General features: G+C 41.6%; 1 protein-coding gene across 1 annotated transcript in view; it reads right to left on the bottom strand.

Moving 5' to 3' along the window:
- Positions 1-20020, bottom strand: part of hmcn1 (hemicentin 1) — a 79488-nt gene that overhangs the window by 34808 nt on the left and 24660 nt on the right. The window contains exons 7-27 of the mRNA XM_069153204.1: positions 17430-17550; positions 17070-17333; positions 16803-16947; positions 16026-16147; positions 13820-14089; positions 10535-10676; positions 10095-10222; positions 9835-9948; positions 9417-9575; positions 8570-8761; positions 8390-8485; positions 7092-7219; positions 6809-6953; positions 6284-6396; positions 4571-4730; positions 3319-3484; positions 2515-2642; positions 1934-2185; positions 1213-1308; positions 805-999; positions 566-696 (exon numbers count right to left, since the gene is read on the bottom strand). Coding sequence (XP_069009305.1) covers positions 566-696; positions 805-999; positions 1213-1308; positions 1934-2185; positions 2515-2642; positions 3319-3484; positions 4571-4730; positions 6284-6396; positions 6809-6953; positions 7092-7219; positions 8390-8485; positions 8570-8761; positions 9417-9575; positions 9835-9948; positions 10095-10222; positions 10535-10676; positions 13820-14089; positions 16026-16147; positions 16803-16947; positions 17070-17333; positions 17430-17550 — 3267 coding nt within the window. The remainder of the gene's footprint in view (positions 1-565; positions 697-804; positions 1000-1212; positions 1309-1933; positions 2186-2514; positions 2643-3318; positions 3485-4570; positions 4731-6283; positions 6397-6808; positions 6954-7091; positions 7220-8389; positions 8486-8569; positions 8762-9416; positions 9576-9834; positions 9949-10094; positions 10223-10534; positions 10677-13819; positions 14090-16025; positions 16148-16802; positions 16948-17069; positions 17334-17429; positions 17551-20020) is intronic.

The raw sequence follows: 20020 nt of genomic DNA, 5'->3' as shown, positions 1-20020 counted from the left end.
CCTCAGGGCCAAAAGCATTCAGAGAGCAGAACATCTAATTTTGGATTACTCATAATTAGTAGATTAAAGTACACGCTGCGACTTTCCCCTCTGTGCCTGGCAGGAAAAATGAATAAGGCAGCAAGGGGAATGGAGAGCAGGCAACCAACTGGGATGTTACAGCAAATTGTGTGCTAATACTCTGTTCTTGCATCAATTTATCATAATTATTCTATCATTTGATGCTGTAACTGAGGCTGGTCTGGATGGTCTTTGTTGCACACACAGGATCCACACCGGTTTAAAGTCGGCTCTCTTGGACAGCGCACCCTGTGATCAGAGCCCATAAAGTCTTTATGAGTGCATTCATTATTGAAGGACAGTATGATTTCTCATTACTTTCCTGCATGAAAAAAACAAAAAGTCAGATTAGAGGATTCACTAGACCACAGCTTAAGTGCAGGTTATGCAGATTATAAGGCTGCATGGCATTGTATTCATCTTTTAAAAACGTTTTTAAGTAAGCTAAAGCTAAAAATGTAATATAAATATGTATTAACAGCATGTTCAGTGAAATTTCACCTACAAGAGACCCGTCCTTGTACCAGGTGATGACAGGGGTCGGGCTTCCTGTGACGTCACACATCAAGCTGGTGGGCTGGCTCAGGACCACTGACAGGTTGCCAGGCGTTTCTCTGTCACGGAAATCTGGGGGCACTGTGGGGGTTTCAAAGGTCATGAATATACTATTTAATGAAGAAGAGTAATGTTTTACTAGAGGTTCACTTATGTGTCAGCAAACTACTTAATGAACAGGTCAATCACCATTGACTTTGAGCTGGTACTTTCTCTCAGTGGATCCAGCGTCATTGACAGCAGCACAGACATACTCTCCATTGTCCAGCGGTGAGATAGAGGCCAGAATCAGCAGTGTACCGTCCTCCAGGATGGACACACCGGGCTCATTACCCGTCAGCTCCTGGCCATTACGAAGCCAACGAATCACTGGCTTAGGAAGACCTGAAGTACAGACGTAGACAGAGACACAAGTCAAGAAAACCCAAACCATCAGTAATAACAAAAAGCTGAATTGTACATGTGCACAGATGGCAGAACATTAGCATTGTACTCACTCTTACTAAATGTCACATTTGATCAAATTGCAATAAAATGAAGTAAGGATACGATCGGTTACTTTTTCATAAAACTGAAAGGTAGGAAATAGTCCAGTACCTTTGGCAGGGCAGGGGAAGGCGATACGCTGGTTTGCAACTCTCTCCTGCAGAGGACTGTTGAAGGGGGGCTCCAGTACCTCAACAACAGGGGCCACTGAAAGGATGCAAACACACAAAATCAATGATAATACACACAATAAAATACACTTGTGAACACGTTGAACGCATCTCTTAAAAAACGGTTCTGTATTGTATCAGTTGCTTTTGCATGTTTAAATGATTGGTGCTTCATCCATACAGTATTAGTTTTTTATTATTTAAATTCACTCCTGGCGACCTGATAGCCGAGCGGTTATTTCGCATACCAAATGGGAGAAAATTCTCTCGTGAGCCGTCTTACCAGGTAATGGACTCCCTGTGGCCTAGCACTCAAGCTCAGTTGGAAAGCCTGACAGGAGAAGCTGAGTCCCTAAACCTTCACTTCACAGCATTTGACTACTTTTCGCACATTTCCTGTCTGTCTTTACTATCACAATCAAATAAAAGCAAAAAATGCCAAAATACTATTTAAAAAAAACCCCACAGGAACCTGTTTCCTCAAAATCTGAGTTTCTTTCTAAAACTGCTGTGACAAGGAAGCCAAAGAAGGCTGCTGTTTATTATTTGATCCTTTTCTTTCAAACACAAATGAGCAGTCAAACAGATTGATTATTACATACAACTCATGAACATTTTAACACACATAAATGTAATGAACACATTAGAAGTCTAAAACGTACCTTGAACTCGAAGCTGAACTCGAGCCTCGTCTCTGCCTGCAGTGTTGGTGGCTGTGCAGGTGTAGGTTCCTTCATCATCCAGTCCCACATTTTTGAAAGCCAGGCTGCCATCAGGTGACACCGGGTACCTTTTATCATCCTTAGTCCAGGTGAGTGTCGGCTCTGGGACTCCTCTCACCACGCAGGGCAGCTCTACAGGGTGACCCACCTGTACCTTCATTACCCTAGGGCCAGGCTGAATACTGGGGGGGACTGCAGGACAGAGGGCAGAGGACAAGAGTTACTGAGCCTTTTTCATCCCTCATTTGGACCAGGGTGTTATTTGTCAAACAGGAATTTAAACTGGGAAGCTTCTATAGAGTGTATGCTGCTGAGAACTATGTAATCCCAGGATGTCTGAGCTGCACCTTTTATTTACGTAATAGAGTATTAAAGTACTGGTTTGACTGTCTGGAATGTAAAAAATGTACTCTCCAAACTTCATATCAGTCATCTAAGTTGATCGAGATGATTGCATGTTTTATCAATTTAATAGTACATTGAATTTAACACAGACACACATTGTGTTCTTTTAAACTTACCCAAAATACTCAGCTCAATGGATTGTGTCAGGTTACCAGCAATATTGGAAGCAACACACACATAAAGTCCACTGTCTGACACTCTGGTCTCCAAGATCTTCATAGACCCAGAAGGAAGCTGTGTATGCCTGGAAAGAACGAGAACTCATTACCTCACATGCACAAAAACAAACGGCCATAAATTAAAAGGGAGAGACTGGTTGACAGTCTTGCTGGCAAAGCCTCCATATACCAGAAAGAAGCACTCACACACTAATTGTTTCCACTCTGTGACTTATTCAGTTATTACTGTAAACGTATACTCCAGTAATTCTTACTGATCCACCATCAAACATAATTACAGCTGCAGTGGCAGGAGCACAGTAAGTACAACAGATCATAGGGAGAAGAATGATTACTCACTCATCTCAAAAAACCACAAACTTTACCCTGAGGTCATGAATGGAGGACAGAGACAAAGTACTGTGATGTAGACAGCATAAAGGTTCTCTTAGAGCTACAAATCTCACTCTTGCTTTGAGGTTACAGCCAAGATATGTTTCCAAACCATATTTTATTTACATGGGGTAAAATGTATTCATAGGGGTGTATTTTAAAGCAGCGAGGTGGTTTTGTTTGTATATGAAAATATATGTGATTGGATTTTAGTGTAAATGGCGGAATACTGTATCCAGGCGGTGTACAAGAGCTTGTTGGATCTCAGTATTGTGTGTTTGTGTGTTTGTGTGTGTGAGTGTGTGCGTGCGTGCGTGCGTGCATGCGTGTGTGTGTGTGTGTACAGTGTGTGTACAGTGTGTGTTTTACCTGGGAGAGAAAGGAGAGATGAGCTGCCTCTCTTTGGCCCAGCTGATGGAGGGAGGTGGGACACTGTGGACCTCACATGGCAAAACAGCATCGTCACCCTCAATCACTGACATCCTCATTGGCTCTGCTGAGCCTCCGGTTCCACCAACATTGGACCGAGGTCGGACTGGGCAAGCAAACACAGACAGGTTTAATTGATTCCATGTACTCATCCAACCTTCTTGCCATCTGCCATTACATCATATTAATTTGTTTTGAGATGCGAGATGATGAACAAATTCCAACATATACTCCAAAAGAACAAACTCACACAAGGTGTTGTCCATTACACTGCAACAATTAACCATTGAAGCTGGTTGTCATAGAGATAGATGGATGGATTTTCAAGCAGAATAAATTGCTGTGAAATGTGATGAAAAATAATCTTGCTAGGTCGCTTGATTCGTGGGATCATGAGATATATTAGACCACACAATCCATCTTGTCAGACTTCAAGTTATGTGTTTTTGTCACAAACAGCAGTGGTTCAGACCAACCAGCATCCAACATGCAGCTATGGGTGTAGCCTGGTGTTCCCAGGCCCAAACTCACTGTGCAAATATATTGGTCTGGATACGCTCCACAGGAAATCATTTGCACTCATTGCATCCTGCTGGGCGAAGACTTTGGGTTAACTTTAAAACTATTGGAGGAGCTTTATCCAATTGGTATGTGGAGAAACCAGACGAAACACCACTACTGCTGCAACTACATTTAGACAAAAAAAAACACTCAATTTCAATACCATCACATTTGTCCACCGACACCGGTCGCTGATTGGTCTGCCGTTCAGAGTGGCTGGGTGAATGTTAATGCAAACAGGGTGTCCATACATGCCAGAGCCAGGCCATATAAAGGCAACTGCGCATTTGAATATGATCTGACTGATTAGCCCATGATAGCGGGTAAAGAAAGATGGTTCATCAATCACCTGAAAAGTATGTTTTTCAAAGTGCCTGCCCTTTTGCAGAAAAGTTTTCAAGGATCACTTCCCAGATGGTTCTGTGTAAAAAAACGTTTACAATACAAGCTGCTTTAGGATACATCTGACGTTTATCTTTTTTAAACACACCAACGTTGTTGGCAATTGGAGCAGTTGAAAAGTGGGGTGCCAGCTGATAGAGGCGGTAATGTGTATTTAGCTAAATGCTGCATTTAGCTCCTTTATATTCAAACAGACTTCCTCTAGTCATTAGCTGTTGATCGGGTTTACCATAGACGGTGAGCTGGACCTTCCTGGAGGCATAGCCGGCAGCATTGGTAGCTGTGCAGATGAACTCTCCTGTCTCATTTCCAGAAGGGGAAGTGATGAGGAGGCTGCCGTCAGAATCCAAGGAGAAGGCTGGACCACCCAAGTTCAGCAGCTCCCCACCCTACAAAACAAATAACAGCAGGAAAAGGGCAAGGCCCAGAGTTTATTTCATTGAGTTAGTCTAAGAGAGAGATGTGTGGTTTAGCCCACAACGTGCTTAAATTTATGATTTGATTCTCTCCCCTGCTTTAAAATAAAGAGGCTGTGAATAAAATGTGAATAGTTACACAATCAAATGAACCAAAACACAGAGCAAACATGATGTCTGAGCGTCAGGATTCTGTCATATCTGGACTGTCCTTTTAGCTCTACGTGTCTAACCTGACTTAACTTGATTGATGTTATAGAGAACAGCAAAGGAATCAGAAGGAATCACATTTTAACAGCTGGTGCTGGACTTAGCAGGTTCTAGTTTCATGTGTCCCTGCAGCCCTGTTCACTTTAATAGCGCGGCTTTTACAACTCAGAGAAACTAGTGTAAGAGACGGAAAAGAGGGAGGGACTCTCTACACACATGCACTGGCTTATAGTTCACACTAAACACACACAAGTGCTATGTATATTTATATTTAAAGGAGGAACACACTACCTGTGCTCATTACTTTGCGCAGAGGTGATTTCATGGTGCAACACGTCAGGCACACACATTTATCCTCACACAGACACACAGGCATTTTCCATTCAAGTGCTATTGGTATGTTAGAGCCCGTCAATGGTGTAAGCACTGTGCTAAACATATATAGCAATCCTGACGTTTGACACAAACCTGCTGCCTTGTAGTTGGAAATGATGCATCCACAGCTGAAATACTTTCAAGTGGAATTCATCAAAACTGCACAACACGCTGCATTTCTACAAATACTGCAAATGAGCTGCATAACAGCTTTCATCTATGATTTATCAGAGGAAAAATAACTCTGGGGTGGAATGTAATATCTTATTTTGGCAATAGAGCTATCCTGATACAGCATGTGTAGTCTCATTAGGTGAGATTTGGTCAAAATGCGATGCAGCCACAACAACCATAGCTGTTATATCACAGACCTGCATTTCATTTCATAATTTCTGGTTGCAATTAAGGAAAGTAAGTTATCTGCAATGACTCCTTTAACCCATATGACCATATATGTAGGTCGTTTGTTTCAACCCTCAAATATGACCCACAGGAGTTTTTTCCTAAATGATTTCCCCCGGTTTGGTTTCTTCACAAAAACTACTGTACTTAGTAGCGTCATGCGGTAAATTTACAACTTCCTAAAAGTCATCATGGCAACAGTAAACACACGCACACTGCGACCTCCAGTCTACTGCAACCAAATCAACTGTTTTATCGACCCATCCACCTACAACCTACTGCCTACTGCCAAAGAAAATGTTTCAATATATAGATGTCATCTGAACTGCTTAACTTTTGGAGGACACCAGATTGTTGTTATTTATACCACAGCTGGAGGTCGCTTAACTGAAGAACGTAACTGTAGATCGTAATAAGCTGCTTGCACAAAAGACCAATGGGATCGTTTTGAGGAGGGCAGTCTCCTTTAATGACAACACCAAGAGAGTACAGAGCTTCTCACTGGACTTTATAAAAGAAGAAACAATGTGGATACTGACCTTGGTCCAGGTGATGTTGGGAGCTGGTACTCCCCTAGCACGGCAGGGTAGAGAGAGGGGTGTTCCTTCAACTGTGCTGAAGACTTGAGGGCCATACTGAATAGTAGGAATAACTGTTAACACAAGAACAAAGTATGGCACGGTTAAGTCTGTTTTTTTGTGTGCATACAGACAAAAAATGTTTAGGCATTTTTTTTACTGTGGGTCTACAGTTTTCTCTGCAATTGTGCCACGAGTAATTTGTTGTGTGTCTCAAGAACATCTGGAGAAAGACTGTAGCTTGCAGATCATACAGTATTCAGAACAGATATTCCCCTTGTTGTTCTCTTCTCGTTTTTTCTCTTCTTTTCCCTCCTTAACAATCTGTTTTGTTTTTGTTTTGTTACGACCCAAGGAGTCTACAGAAAAGATCAGCACTTGGAGGCATGCAGCATCTTCTTGGAAATGAAAAATCACGGACTAAATACCCGAGTTTTTCTTCACATTTTTGGAACATGTGCACATCTGTGTGCTGGTGAATACTACCGTAAACGTTGACAGCGGTTGTATGGTTGGTGGCTCCAACAACGTTCTCAGCCAAGCAGGTGTAGTCACCCGCATCATCCAGCCGAACTCGCTCAATATGTAGACTGCCATCCCTCCTCACTGTCACATATTGGTCTGAGGTCACCTAACAGGTTATAGGTGAAACAGCTCTGAGTGAAATCCTGGTTATTTAACACAGATTTTTTTAAAAAGAAAGAAAAAAAAAAAAAAGAGCATGTCAGACATATAAAAAAAAAACTATAAATTTCCACTCTGTTCTCACCAGGCCATAGTTGTGCAGCCACTGCCTTTCAGGCAGTGGATTCCCAGCCAGCAGCACGCAGGGAAGAGTCACTTGCTGGTCCTCAATCACACTGAGCACAGCCGGACTCATTGCAATGACAGGTGAAACTGAGAGGAGGAAAAGAAAGTATTAAAAAATTATTAAGCAGATTCATATCAGCATACAGAAACTCCTCCATCTGCTGCCATTTGATACTGCTGAGATCTACAGGTTGTTGAAAACAGCCTCTTTGCATGGAAACTAAAAGCATATAGACACAAGTGAAGTGCTTTTGTGTCTCTTAAAGCACACATAAATTAAACAACAAATTATAGCTCATCCTTAAAAAAAATATTGTTTTCATATACTTAAATATCTTTGGACAAAAATAATAAATTATTGGAAAAATGGTCTTTATCACCAGCAAATTCAAAGAAAGCTCAAGTGTTTGCGTGTGCACAGTATGATGGATAGGGAGAGCTAACACTAACAACACAGTGTAAACTCTATACATTTTCTACAGCTGCTTAACCTATGGACACTCTTTTTCTTCCCTCACATAACATACATAAACACACACTTAAAGACTTATAACAGCACTTTTGTCTCAATGGTTCGGGGTGTTCACCACACAGACAGTGGTGTGTCATCTGTCAAGACTGTGAAAGACAACAGGGTGTCGACGAAGAGAATTTAACGACCACCATGACTGACCTGGGTACATATACACACACACACACACACACACACACACACACACACACGCACTACAATACTGTGCATGTGCCTCTGCACTGGGTGTGTGTATCCTCTGAGGGAAGTGGAGCAGTGGAGCAGTAATACATGTCATCTGGGTGGGTCTCTGCTCTCTAACCTTTGGCCCACATACAAGAGCTCAGTGTGTTTCCACCGTCCAGAAACAGTGAGACAGAAATAGCGGTTAACATGGCACGTGTTCAACCCCCCCCTCCACACACACACACACACACACACACACAAATATACAGACAGGTGTAAACACTCAAGGGTAATGTATGTTGTCTTAGAAAAAGCATTGGGCATTTGACAATGATTCATGTGGTTTTGTCTTTAAAGTGAAAAAGTATTTTAGAGGAGACAAGGCGATCCAAGCACTTCTTTTGTTCTGCTACATTTCAGTATACCTACAATAAACTTACTGCAAATGATAATGCCTGCGTAATCAAAACCAGCTTTTATTTGACAGTTAAAATAGTTACTTTACTACGTTACAAAAGCATGCAGTCAGAGAAACAAGACTTTCCGTATGCTGTTCTTACCCAATCCCGTCACAGTGACACTGGCCTGGGTTTGGATCCTGCCAAAGTGGTTTTGGGCCTCGCAGATATACACCGCCTCGTCCTCCACCCATAAGTCTGTCAGAAACAAGGACAATAAGGTGTAAACCAAGCCTATTTATGTGTTTAATACATTTAAAAATATCTAACTGATAAACTTACTAATAATCTGTAGCTCTCCTTTGCTCTTTGAGATAGTGCCATGTAGACGGGGCCTGTTGAAAAGTGGGACGCCGTCCTCTCTCCGCCAGCTGACCTGAGGCTCTGGGTAACCTTGGGCATGACACGTTAGGGTCACGTTGAGGCTGATGTCCACCGCCACATCTGACGGCTCTCGAGTGAACTTGGGTGGCGCTAGAGGGGTCAGGTTCGGAGATGATAAATTCCTTGATATTTTAAGCCTTCAGATAAAGTGTTGTCAAGATGTATTCCTTTCTTCCATCTTTCTCTTTGCCATAAAGATATATCATGGTCAGTTCATCGACCTAAAGTGTGTGCATGGTGTAAAGGATGTGTGAAGGTACAAATATTCCAACGACACCTTCTTCAGGGAACATGTGCTTGTATCGTTTATACATCTGGCCCAGAACTAGATTTCACAGCTACGCATGAGTTCACTGAGGGGATAATGTCACTACCAGAGGCTGCTACAGGGGAGGTGAAATCCCACTGTACTTCTCAGTGAGCTTCTGTTTAACAACTCTGGGCTCAAATCTCAAGAGGATGTTTTGTCACTCTTTCTGAAAATCTAACACTGTATACTCTGTTTTGTCCCTATTCTAACCCTATAGATAAGTGTCTACTGCTAGACTGGATGGTAAAATATAAGCAACCCGTCACTTAAAACAGGTTGTATGGTCCAGAACAAAAGCAAAGACAGAAGCAAAGTCTCAGGACATGCTGGTGGGACTGATGATTATCAAACTGCAAAAACAGCCTTCTGCAACCTTGAAACACAAAAAACAAGTAATGTTTTCACAAAGATAACTAAACTTGGGGCTACTCTCACCTCCGACATCGAGAGAGATCTTTCCTGATGAGGTGCCGGCTGTGTTGACAGCTACACAGGTGTAATCTCCAGCGTCAACGTTCTGGGTTTCCCTGATGGTTAGTGTCCCTCCCAATGTGTCCACCTCCATGAGGGATGACGAATGCAGCTGGACATCACCTTGTAATTAGAGCAAATACAACAATGGAGTTTGGTCAGGTGTGCTGTGCCAACAAATGATGGGAAAACCTAAAATCTACTCAAATCTACTTTCAAGGCAATACTTTTTTTTTTTTATTATTCAGATTGATTGTGTTCAACCCAAATGTCAACCCACCGTGAGTACATCTGTTGGTTTGTGAACTGCCATTCATTCTTTCTTTGTTTTCTAAAACAGTGTTGAACCTTAAAGGCTTTTTGTGAGCTTCAATGGTGTTACCTTTGTACCACAAGATCTCAGCCTGAGGGACTCCAGATGCTGAACAGGCCATCACAGTGGTGTCTCCAATGGCAATGAGAATCTCACGTAATGCCACTGTCACCACGGGAAATTCTAGCAGAGGAGAGTTGTTGAAAGTTAGAAAAACAAAGCAAATGTTAATGCACTACCTGTTTTAGGCACCTAAAATATTGCTTTAAAAGTAAATGTTCAGTTTATTTCCACTGTCTGTGTGTGAGCTGTGTGAGTGTTGAACTCACCGATGTACATGAGGATGGAGATCATTGTGTCTGTCCCAGCCTGGTTGCTGGCCAGGCAGCCATACACTCCTCCAAACTTTTTCTCCATGTTTCTTAAAACCAAAGAGCCATCAGGAGTCATCCTGTGTCTGAACACAAAATACACAAAGATACACAAAGATAAACAATTCTGTATTTTTGTGGAACTTATGTAGATAAAAAAAAGTGAAAATTTGAGGGCGACCGGAGAGATTGGAGAGAGACTAAAAAACAAACATCAGAATATTCACAGTCTGAAAACATGAGGCTTTAGGTACTATATATCACAAGATAGCACATGCTATCAGCTGAAGAGGCCATTACTCTATGCTAAAAATTTCCAACCTGTAAAAAGTCTGAATTGTAGAATTAATACAAAGAGAAGTGATCAAATTGGTCCTTGTAAAAAGAGATAAATTCACCTGCTGGATCCCATGATAAACATGCCGTTGTGGGTCCAGACCAGGCGGGGCGGAGGGTAGCCGCTGGCCGAGCACCTGATGCTTACATCATCTCCAGTCATGAAGGTCTGATTCCGCGGCTCCACTGACACCCTGGGCATCTCTAGAGGAGAACAGGAGTCATTACAGTAACAATAAATCTGCTGATTATCCACCAAATCAGTCAACATGTAATTAATTCACTTATTTCACTAGAGATTGGACTCAGAAAAAGATTAATTACCCAAGTTACATGAAGCTTTGGGCTTTGAGACAGATCAGGAAACTCTCTTGACACAAATACATCATTCAAACACACCTAAGGTGAATGTTCTCCAATAACCCTAAATTAATTTAGGTTCGGTCACAAGATGTAACAGTGCATAAACTTGTACTGTCACTGTAGCAGGAAGATTGATGGCTGTTACGACAGCTAATCATGTTTCACAGCATATCTTTCACCCTCATGTCCTCTTTATTGGTAAAACAGGAAGGAACATTGAATCCAGACCCCGAGAAGCTGTTGAATCCGGAGAGATTTTCCAACTGATTCATGATGTGTAACTCGTCTTTTTAAAGGGTGTGTTTTCTCGATTTTATTCCAACAGCTAGAAACGTCTCAAGCATCTCTGACCTTTCCAACTTGTAGAAAAATCAACGTGAGAGGCTTCTCAATAGAGAGACTCTTCAGAAACAACACATTCACAATTAGGGTCCATCTGTGATGCCAGAGAGGAATTTATTGATGGATTTAGTTTTTCCTTTGGCCAGAGGCAGGACACTAAGGGAACTTGTCCTTCCTTGTGTGCCCTCTATAAACTACTGTATGAAAGTCTCTTTAGGTGAACTGGTGGAATGTGCCGGGGTGATCGAGCTCCAGTAGTTACAAGTTCAAAAAGTTCAAGACACACACAAGTACAGTAGGTGTGAAGGAATGTGTGGAATTTTGTACTGCTCAGTCAACTTCAATCGTCGGAGACGCCACATTTTGAAAGATATACAGCACATTTCCCAGATGCTGCCTATAAATACTGTCAATACTTCTGATTTATCAAAACCTAAAAACAAATTGAAATGCCTCAGCTTTTAATTTTATGGATCCTAAATGTTGTGGCACCCGAGGCTGTGCAGTGCGGCTTACACAACACAAGCCCCTTTCTCTGTGTTTACAACTAAACCAGGCTCTCTCCTCAATTGCTTCTCTTTCTCGCAAGTTCACCCTGCCCTGAGGGGGGCAGAGACACCTCTGAGTTTAGAAACAAGGAGGTCTCTAAGAGATGCATTCTTCTATTCTGACTCAGCAGCAGCTTTAATGTCAGGGAGACGCTTATCTTTAGCACTTACTTCGTCACCTGCTCCATCTTTCCTTTTTTTTTCCTTCCTTCACTCATCAGCCTTCAGTCCCTCTCACATTGCATCTTCCTCTTATCTCAACATACCTTCTAATTTCTCTACCCCTCATCTTCTCTCCATTTCATTCTCAGATTACATCCAGATAAGGCTGACTGATTTCTTTCATCGCTGTTCATGTATGAAAATAATTTGCATTCAGTGTTTTTATGGTTTTTTAAAAATAATAAAATGTTACAAAACAGCTATAAATCTCTGCTTTTTCATCATATTTTGATATCAATCTAAATTCCTGAAGCTAAGCTGGCAAAACCTCCTTTATGTCCCTTCCTGAACTCAGTTAATTTTCTCTTTTCGACAAATTTCTCTATTTCTGTTCTCCAACAAATTAAAAAGCAGAAAATAAAATTATAGCAGTTATAAATGCTGAATCACACACTGCTACACTGCTGTGGTGAGATTTCAATAAAATCCTTTTTAAATGATTTTAAAGTTGGCTGACAAAATCCACATAAATACAGCTTAATGACATTACCAGTATTGGCTGATTTTTTTTGCCATTTTTAAAAAGTAATTGGTGGAGATAAATGCATTTCTAAATTTAGTGTGACAATGCTCTCAGTTCCACTGTGTTGTAAGATATCAGCAGACTTGACCTACTTCAAAGCCAGACTAATCACTAGAATGAGACTGACCAGGGGGTAATTAGGAAATCCCCAGGGCTCGCTAACAGCTGTTTTAGACTGAAAAAGAGAAGAGGCGAAACAAAACAAAAAAAGAACCAAAGGCGCAGTAAGAAACAGTTGCAAAAAAAAAAAGAATAACAAAGAAAGTTGTGAGAGCATTGTACAAAAACATACATTTGAGGAGATACAAAAACATTGATCAGGTAAATCAGGGAACATGTTTAAAGGTCAGCTCAACAACTTATCACTCAGCGAGACAAGCCAAATGACAGAGTTCTCTTCAAAACATGTCTGCAGGACTGGTGTTAAATGTTTAACTTTTCAAGTGCGTCACCGAGGTTTACCTTGAAGAGACAACAGTTTTCTCAGAGGTAAGATCACAAGAAACTTTTCAATGTTATTTCATAAAAAAATGCCAGGTCAAGTGATGAAGTGGAGAAATTGTTTTTTTTTATTAAAATCTTCAAGACCTAGAGAGACGCACACAGGGAGGAATTTAGGCTACAGTAAGCAGCATATGGAATTTGAATTAACTTCTTCTGGGGCTGATGCTTGTGTAGTTACGTAAATAAAGGATGTTCTTCAGGACAGATTGGATTATGTGAAACAAAGATCTTTGCTTCTTTATACCTCCTGAATTCTCCTTAACCCGTTCTGGCTGATATCATCTGCTAATACTGTAATGCACCACCACTTCCTAGGCTCTGCTCCGTTGAGCAAGCCAGATAGCTAGTGATACTCTTTCATCCGTACAACAGAGTGTTCCTGAGTCAGTGTCAGTGAAGTGTAAGAGATAGGACTATAAGAGCTGTCCAGCGACGGAAAACTCTCCTTCAGTGCTGCCTGAGAGTCCAGCGTAAATAATTGTCACACGTCTCATAAAGCATGAGAGTGAATTATAGGGAGCAATGGGAAGAGAAAAGGGGCAGGGGCACTTGGAAGACAATCGTGTGTTTGGAAATGTGGTTGTGTTTGCCAAGAGTCTTGTTTCAGCCACAGTTTAAATCACACAGAAGAAACAGATACACATACCAAAGAAAAAGTCACACACTCATGCAAGAACATACAGCACACACCATCAACAAAATCAAACTCGCTTAAACAAAATACGTGTTCAGCTACAGCTTAGTAGCCTCTGGTTCTGGAGGCCCAATGCCACCTCTCACACACATCGGAGCTTATACTCCACACTCATATTAAACACATGAAGTTACAATCACACACTCCTCACCTTGCACAGTGAGGTAGATTCGCTCTGCAGTCACCCCTCCTTCATTTATAGCCGTGCACTCGTACCAGCCCGCGTGATCTGGGGTCACATCGGAGACCTGCACTGAAAGGTTGGTTAGGACGTTAACCCGCGGGTCCAGGCGGGCATCGTGGCCTCCTCTCAGCCAGGTGAGGTTGAAGTTGACAGTGCTAACAACGTGGCAGGTGAGGACAGCACGGGAGCCGGGGGAGACCGTTACGTTACCCTCGACTGTGATGGCTGGAGGCGGCTCTGTGGGGTGACAGATGAGTGAACGTTGTTGGCATCTGTCAGAAAGTTATCACAAAAAAAAACTAAAGAAATCAGAGCAAGTGTTTACTTTTTTGCTGACACTTACATAAGAAGCAGCATGCTGTAGTTATTTTTTTTTTTAACCTAAAATCTTGTTTCTCTCTCTCTTCCTCTATGTCTGTATTTCCTCCTGTCACAATGCCGAAAACACTCCTTGAACCTTGAAAATGATTGACAGTGTGCCATCTGAACCAGAGCTAAGGAGGGGAAAGAGGAATGGAAAAGAAAAGGAAGATGAGGGAGAGAAGAAGCAGCAGAGGCTTTGGCTCTGATAAAGGGAGGATGATGGGGATATCAGCATAGCTCCTTGGGATTAGGATGACATAAATTTGGCAGCTGATTAGGTATTATGTGTGTTTCTGTGTGTATAAACTGCAGTGGCTTGTCATCTTGTTGAGACTATAACTGGCCCACTAACAAAGGTTGGACGTTTGGTTGAGGAGGGGGATTAAGTTCACCTAATTTTAGAGCTGTCAAAACAGTAACAGTTGTACTAACCAAGGCACCACTGCACCTTTGGACTGTAAACACAGCAGGTGAGCTACAGTAATGAGTTACACTCATATTATTGAGATCTTTCCCTGGCTCCTTATTTCCTTCTTGTGATTCACAAAATGTCTTTGAAATCCCTTTCACTCTCTTTTTCTCCACCTTACTTCCTGCCACTTGGCATTCATCATGTTGATGAAGCTCCAGTGAATTCCACGAAGCAGAGAGTTTTTTGGAGCGTAAGGACTGGACAAAAAGGCCGATGGTATTTAGACTCATGTGGTGTCACAAAACGGAAATGGTTCTGACTGAAAAAGAAAATGCACTACAGAGGATTTTGAAATAGGAAAAATTAAATGTTTTCTTTTGCCCAGTGGTGTGACTAAAGCTATAAATCATTATATGATCCCTCAGATTTTACATAAATCTTTGACATCATCATGATAACAAAGTCATCATCCAAGTTAATTTATTACCTGGGAAATTAATTTCTGTGTGAGATTATAAATTGTTATGCTTTCAGACTATACACCAGTGAGTATCTGTATTCAAGCCCTTTGTTTTAATAAAACTATTCACCTGAGGCACCGTATATTCACATAAACTATTCCTGTACTGGTCTTTACTGGTGTGCAGCCTGGGACTTATTTACAGCTTTATGTGTTCTCATTTTACGCCGTAGGCATAAAAACCATACCATAGACCCCCTGACACAATCGCTGTGAAGCATGGATTACAACATCATGCTGTAAGACGGGGTCAAATGTTCCATCACGTTACATTCATTCTGCCATTGTACAGTGTCTCTGCATGGGATCGACACCAAGAGACGTCAAACCCTATAAAATTCAACCCACACTGGCTGCCACTTGGTTTCCAACCATATGTCTATAAGTAGTGTGTGTGTGTGTGTGTGTGTGTGTGAACCTTCTAAGCATGACATAAACTTCATTTGCTGCACTGTTTCACTCATGGCATTTTGTCTATTTGTCTCTATGCATCCTTTAAGTGTTATTTTGCAAACATGATACAGCACATTAAATATAGTCATACTTTAAATTGCTCACTGCCCTGCCTGTAGATCCATCACACGTCAATTACACTTGTTGACAGTCTAATGCTTGCCAGCCCGTAAGCATTCCTGTCTAACAGCCCTGGCTCATTAAATGCAGTGATGGAGAGTAGCTCACTACGGACTATTAATTAACAAACTATAGTCCTACAGCCCACTGACAAGACTGCTGTTTGTGTAGCTTTGTGTCTTTCTGACATATAACAACGTCTTAATACATCACTTGTCACATAGTCTGCAACTCTGGTTATCCAAATGAATGTCTAAATAGGCCGGTAGAACTGTCAACGTGACAGTTTTGGGATGTCTGCTTACCTGATACATCGAGAAAGGTGCGAGCTCGTCCTGTCCCGGCACTGCTGATGGCAATGCACTCGTAGTGGCCCTCGTCCTTCAGAGTCACCTCAGGTATTACCCATGATGCACTATCCGACTCACTAGAATGAAAAGAGTCACAGGGAAGGAGAAGGAGAAAGACTAATTCAGTCTGCTGCAATCTCATTCCTTAATCGGGCAAAAATCCAATCAGATTTCGTCACATGCTGAGATAGAAATATAATACAGCAGTTTTACCTCGGCCAACTTATTTACGATCCATGTTGTTTCACATTTCACCTGCTGGAGCGTTACAGTATCTCTTTAGAGGTGTTAACAGATTTGCATGTAATATAGAAGAGGGGTGCTTGGTCTGGTTTCTTAGCACGGAATGACTGAACAGACTATCAACACATCGTCAAGTTTGTGTGTTTATCGGTCCAATAAAACCACATGCATCTGCGTAGGACATTTGCACATGCACATTTTTCTTCTAAAACCTGGTACTGTCGTAATACAGCAACCCATTAACAAATACTAACTGGCCATGCATTTGTGAAATGATTTGTCAACATCTTTAAAGTATATCCCAAGTCACATACAGTCCTAAAAATTTACTAATCTTGACTTTAAACTGATTAACTCAAGCTAGTACATAATATGGACTTGGCATATTTTTACAGCTGCTCCGTACTTCTTGACCATTTTTGGACTTTAACTTTTATGGAAAAATAAGTCCCTGAACTGAAGCACCCACTCCTCCACAGTCCTGCTAACCTGAAGAGTTGGTCCATCCCAAGTCGTCTTCCATCCCTGCTGAAGCGCAGAGTGAAGGGGATCAAGCTCTCCACCTGGCATCTGACAGCCCCTCTCTGGAGGTAGTAACCATGAGTTGTGGCTGGCATCAGCACCTTAGGGGCATCTAACAGGGACACATTGTAAAACAGCAAATAAAAGTCACACATTGAAGCAGTTTAATGAGTAAATTAATAAGCAATTGCTCCCTTCTTCATCTGAATGTGGTTGACAATGTACATCACTCACAAGGTATAATGCTGGAGAAGGAAACACTGGAGACTCTCTGGAACAGGAAACCATCCCGATCGTATCCTGTCACCCTCAGGAAGAAGGCCTCGTTGGGTGGAACGAACTCAGTGATGTTCCAGAGGCTATACGGCTGGCGCTCAGGGTAGTACCGGATTGGCAGAGTTTTCATCACCTCGCCCGTGATTGAGAGGAGCTCGAGCCTGTCAGCCCGCGCAGGAGGAGAAAGTCCAGTGGTGTTCAGAAGGATGTGTGTGGGATTACCTGCGAAGATGATATTACAAATACACCAAGTGAAACAAAACAAAACAAACATTGTGTCCTTTTTTTGTACAATTTGGAGAGTTTGACCTCATTTACCTTGAACTGGCCTACTGGAGGTCTTTTTGAAGTCCATGGTGGGTTTCCTGGAAAATCCAGCTCGGAAATCGATATTGCTGAGACCTGAGATACGGACTGAGTGTCTTCCTTCACTGGAGGTCTGTTACAAAAAAAAAAAAAGACAAACCGTTTTACAAATGTGTATGCCCATGTCTTGGGTCATATGTCTGGTAATGGGTCAGTAATTCATTCAAGTCAAGCCAGTTTATTTATATAGCTGATTTACACCCAACATAAGTTGATCAAAGTGCTACATAACAGGCACAATTAAGACCGATCAGATAGACTTGAAACAATTAAAGAAAAAATGAAGTGTTAAAAACAAAGTTTTAATAAATTACAACAACACACAGGGATATATAGCTGAGCAGAAATTAATAGTAAAAACAATTGGGCCTAATCTGGAATTGCCAATTAGAACAAATGTTGTTTTATATTGCAATTTGAATACTGGTAGTGAAGTTGACAAAGTGAGGGGGGCCTTTTCCAAAGTTAAAAAGCAACGATTGAAAAAGTGTAGTTGGCCCTGAGTGACAATCTGGATCCAGGATTCATTAAAAGCTGCTCGTGCCAAATTTGCTCATGTTTACTTTCCTTTAGTTTTACCTTTAATATCAGGTATTGCCTAAAATTCAGTGGGAGAAAAAATTAGTCTTTATGAACAAATATTTATTATTGGAGATAAAGGTTTAGCTGAATTTCAGGAGCAGGACCACGCCTCAACCACTCCCCCACTTCCGGCCACACTCCTATAAATATCCACCCACTCTAGACCTCGGCCTGTTCACGTTTTCTGCATCCCACCCTCCCTCCCTCTTGTTAAACTGTTTCACTTATGGTTATCGTGTTGCATAGCCTTTATCCTTCCGTCCCACATGGACATCTCGGGGATCTGCAAGGCCCGGGAGCCGCAGTGGATCCTCGACTAAGCCTTCCCCCAAACCGCGAAACTCTCACCCTGGATTAATCTCCCCCAATCAATGAAGGTTCGCCCCCAGCCGAGGTGGGGTCCTAGCTAGTGAATTTAAAGTATTAGATTTCTGGTCAAAATTAATCTTGGCCAAAACCCTGGCTTGACATGTGGTGGTGATAAGTTTTGTAGAACAAAACAAAGAGGAGTTGCTGCATCAAAGGCGGCACTGAGTGGTCTAAATGACAGACACAGCTTTGGGATCGTTGCGTAATGGCCTTTTGTATGCCAACAACCCCCACACGTACAGACATGCCACTCTGAGTGAGTCACTACTGACGAATATCTTACACCTGAGCTTGTAAAATTCAGAGATGACCCTTTCAGTGTGACGCTCATACTTTAATTAAACAAACATGACCACTATAATCAGAGAACGGGTAATGGCTCATGTGGTCATCATCACGTGGTGGTCTTTTGAAGCTTTGCAGAACTAGAGACAGAGTAATTGCAATGAAGTATATGTTGGTGAGAGGGGGAAACTCCTCACCTTGGGTAACACTTTGGTGGAGTCACAGACATTGACTCACAATACTGAGTAAGGCACACAAACCTAAACTGTCATTTGCAATTGCCTGAAATGAAAGAGAGTGCGCGTATTTGCTGTATTTTACAATGACTAAGGTCTACCTGACATTAACTTAAGTGAAGAGAGAACTACCAGACAGGATAGAGCAGTGCATTCAGGCAAACGGATAACAACTGCTGAGCTAAAGGTGAAATTGCTCACACAATGAGGGAGCACCAGGACAAAGGGGATTCAGCACAGCCTTAAATGGTATTGCCTGCAATCATGAAACACAATACCCGTCATGGCCATCAAACCTGCCCTAATGGCTGCCATAGAATTATCCTGGGACTTTAGCTGGTTGTAAATGAGGTCATAATTAGGGGAGAGGTTCTTTAAAGGTCATGCTCTTAGCAAAGACAACAAGAGTCCCTGTTATTAAAGCCACTCATTTCCTAATTTTACGCCTACCCAGACAGAAGAACCCGCAGGCCTTAAATACATCATCACTAAAAATGAATCGAATCTGTAGTAGCTGCGATGAGATTGTGACATCTACAGATCTTTACTTTATAGAGTCGTTGATGTGATTCCTCTAAATAACTGTAATGATATAATTTACTTTTCAAACTTTTTAATTGTTAAATAAAAGATGCACTTTTAAAAGTAAAAGAATGAGGAGTTTTCTCTGTTACATCAAAGAAAGACATTATTCAGTTACCTGATGAGTTCATTTAAATTACTTCACTGAAATCAATAAACGGCAAGAAAGAAAGAAACAAACAAACAAAAGAAAACAAAACAATATGGTCTGATTCGGTAAAGCACATACTTACACAGAAACACACACACATGACCGATTATGAGTTGCACTGTGACCCACTTTCACCCCTGCCGATGTTCACATTATAGAAATTGAAACACGATGTACGATCAAGTGATGCCAATATGAAAAAAAAAAAAAAATCACAAGATTTCTGAATATTCACAGACTCTACTGTCCCACAAAGCAAAAATGCAGGAGCTGCTCTCGGATGAAAGAAAATGTAAAATTATACGACAGCGGTGCGACAGCTTCAGTGACATCTCGAG

This window comes from Embiotoca jacksoni, unplaced genomic scaffold (genome assembly GCF_022577435.1).
Source record: "Embiotoca jacksoni isolate LCO1_2020_lvr unplaced genomic scaffold, fEmbJac1.0.p SCAF_19, whole genome shotgun sequence".
NCBI classification, from domain to species: domain Eukaryota; kingdom Metazoa; phylum Chordata; class Actinopteri; family Embiotocidae; genus Embiotoca; species Embiotoca jacksoni.
The sequence above is the reverse complement of the archived record's forward strand: the minus strand, read 5'-3'. Positions and strand labels throughout refer to the sequence as shown.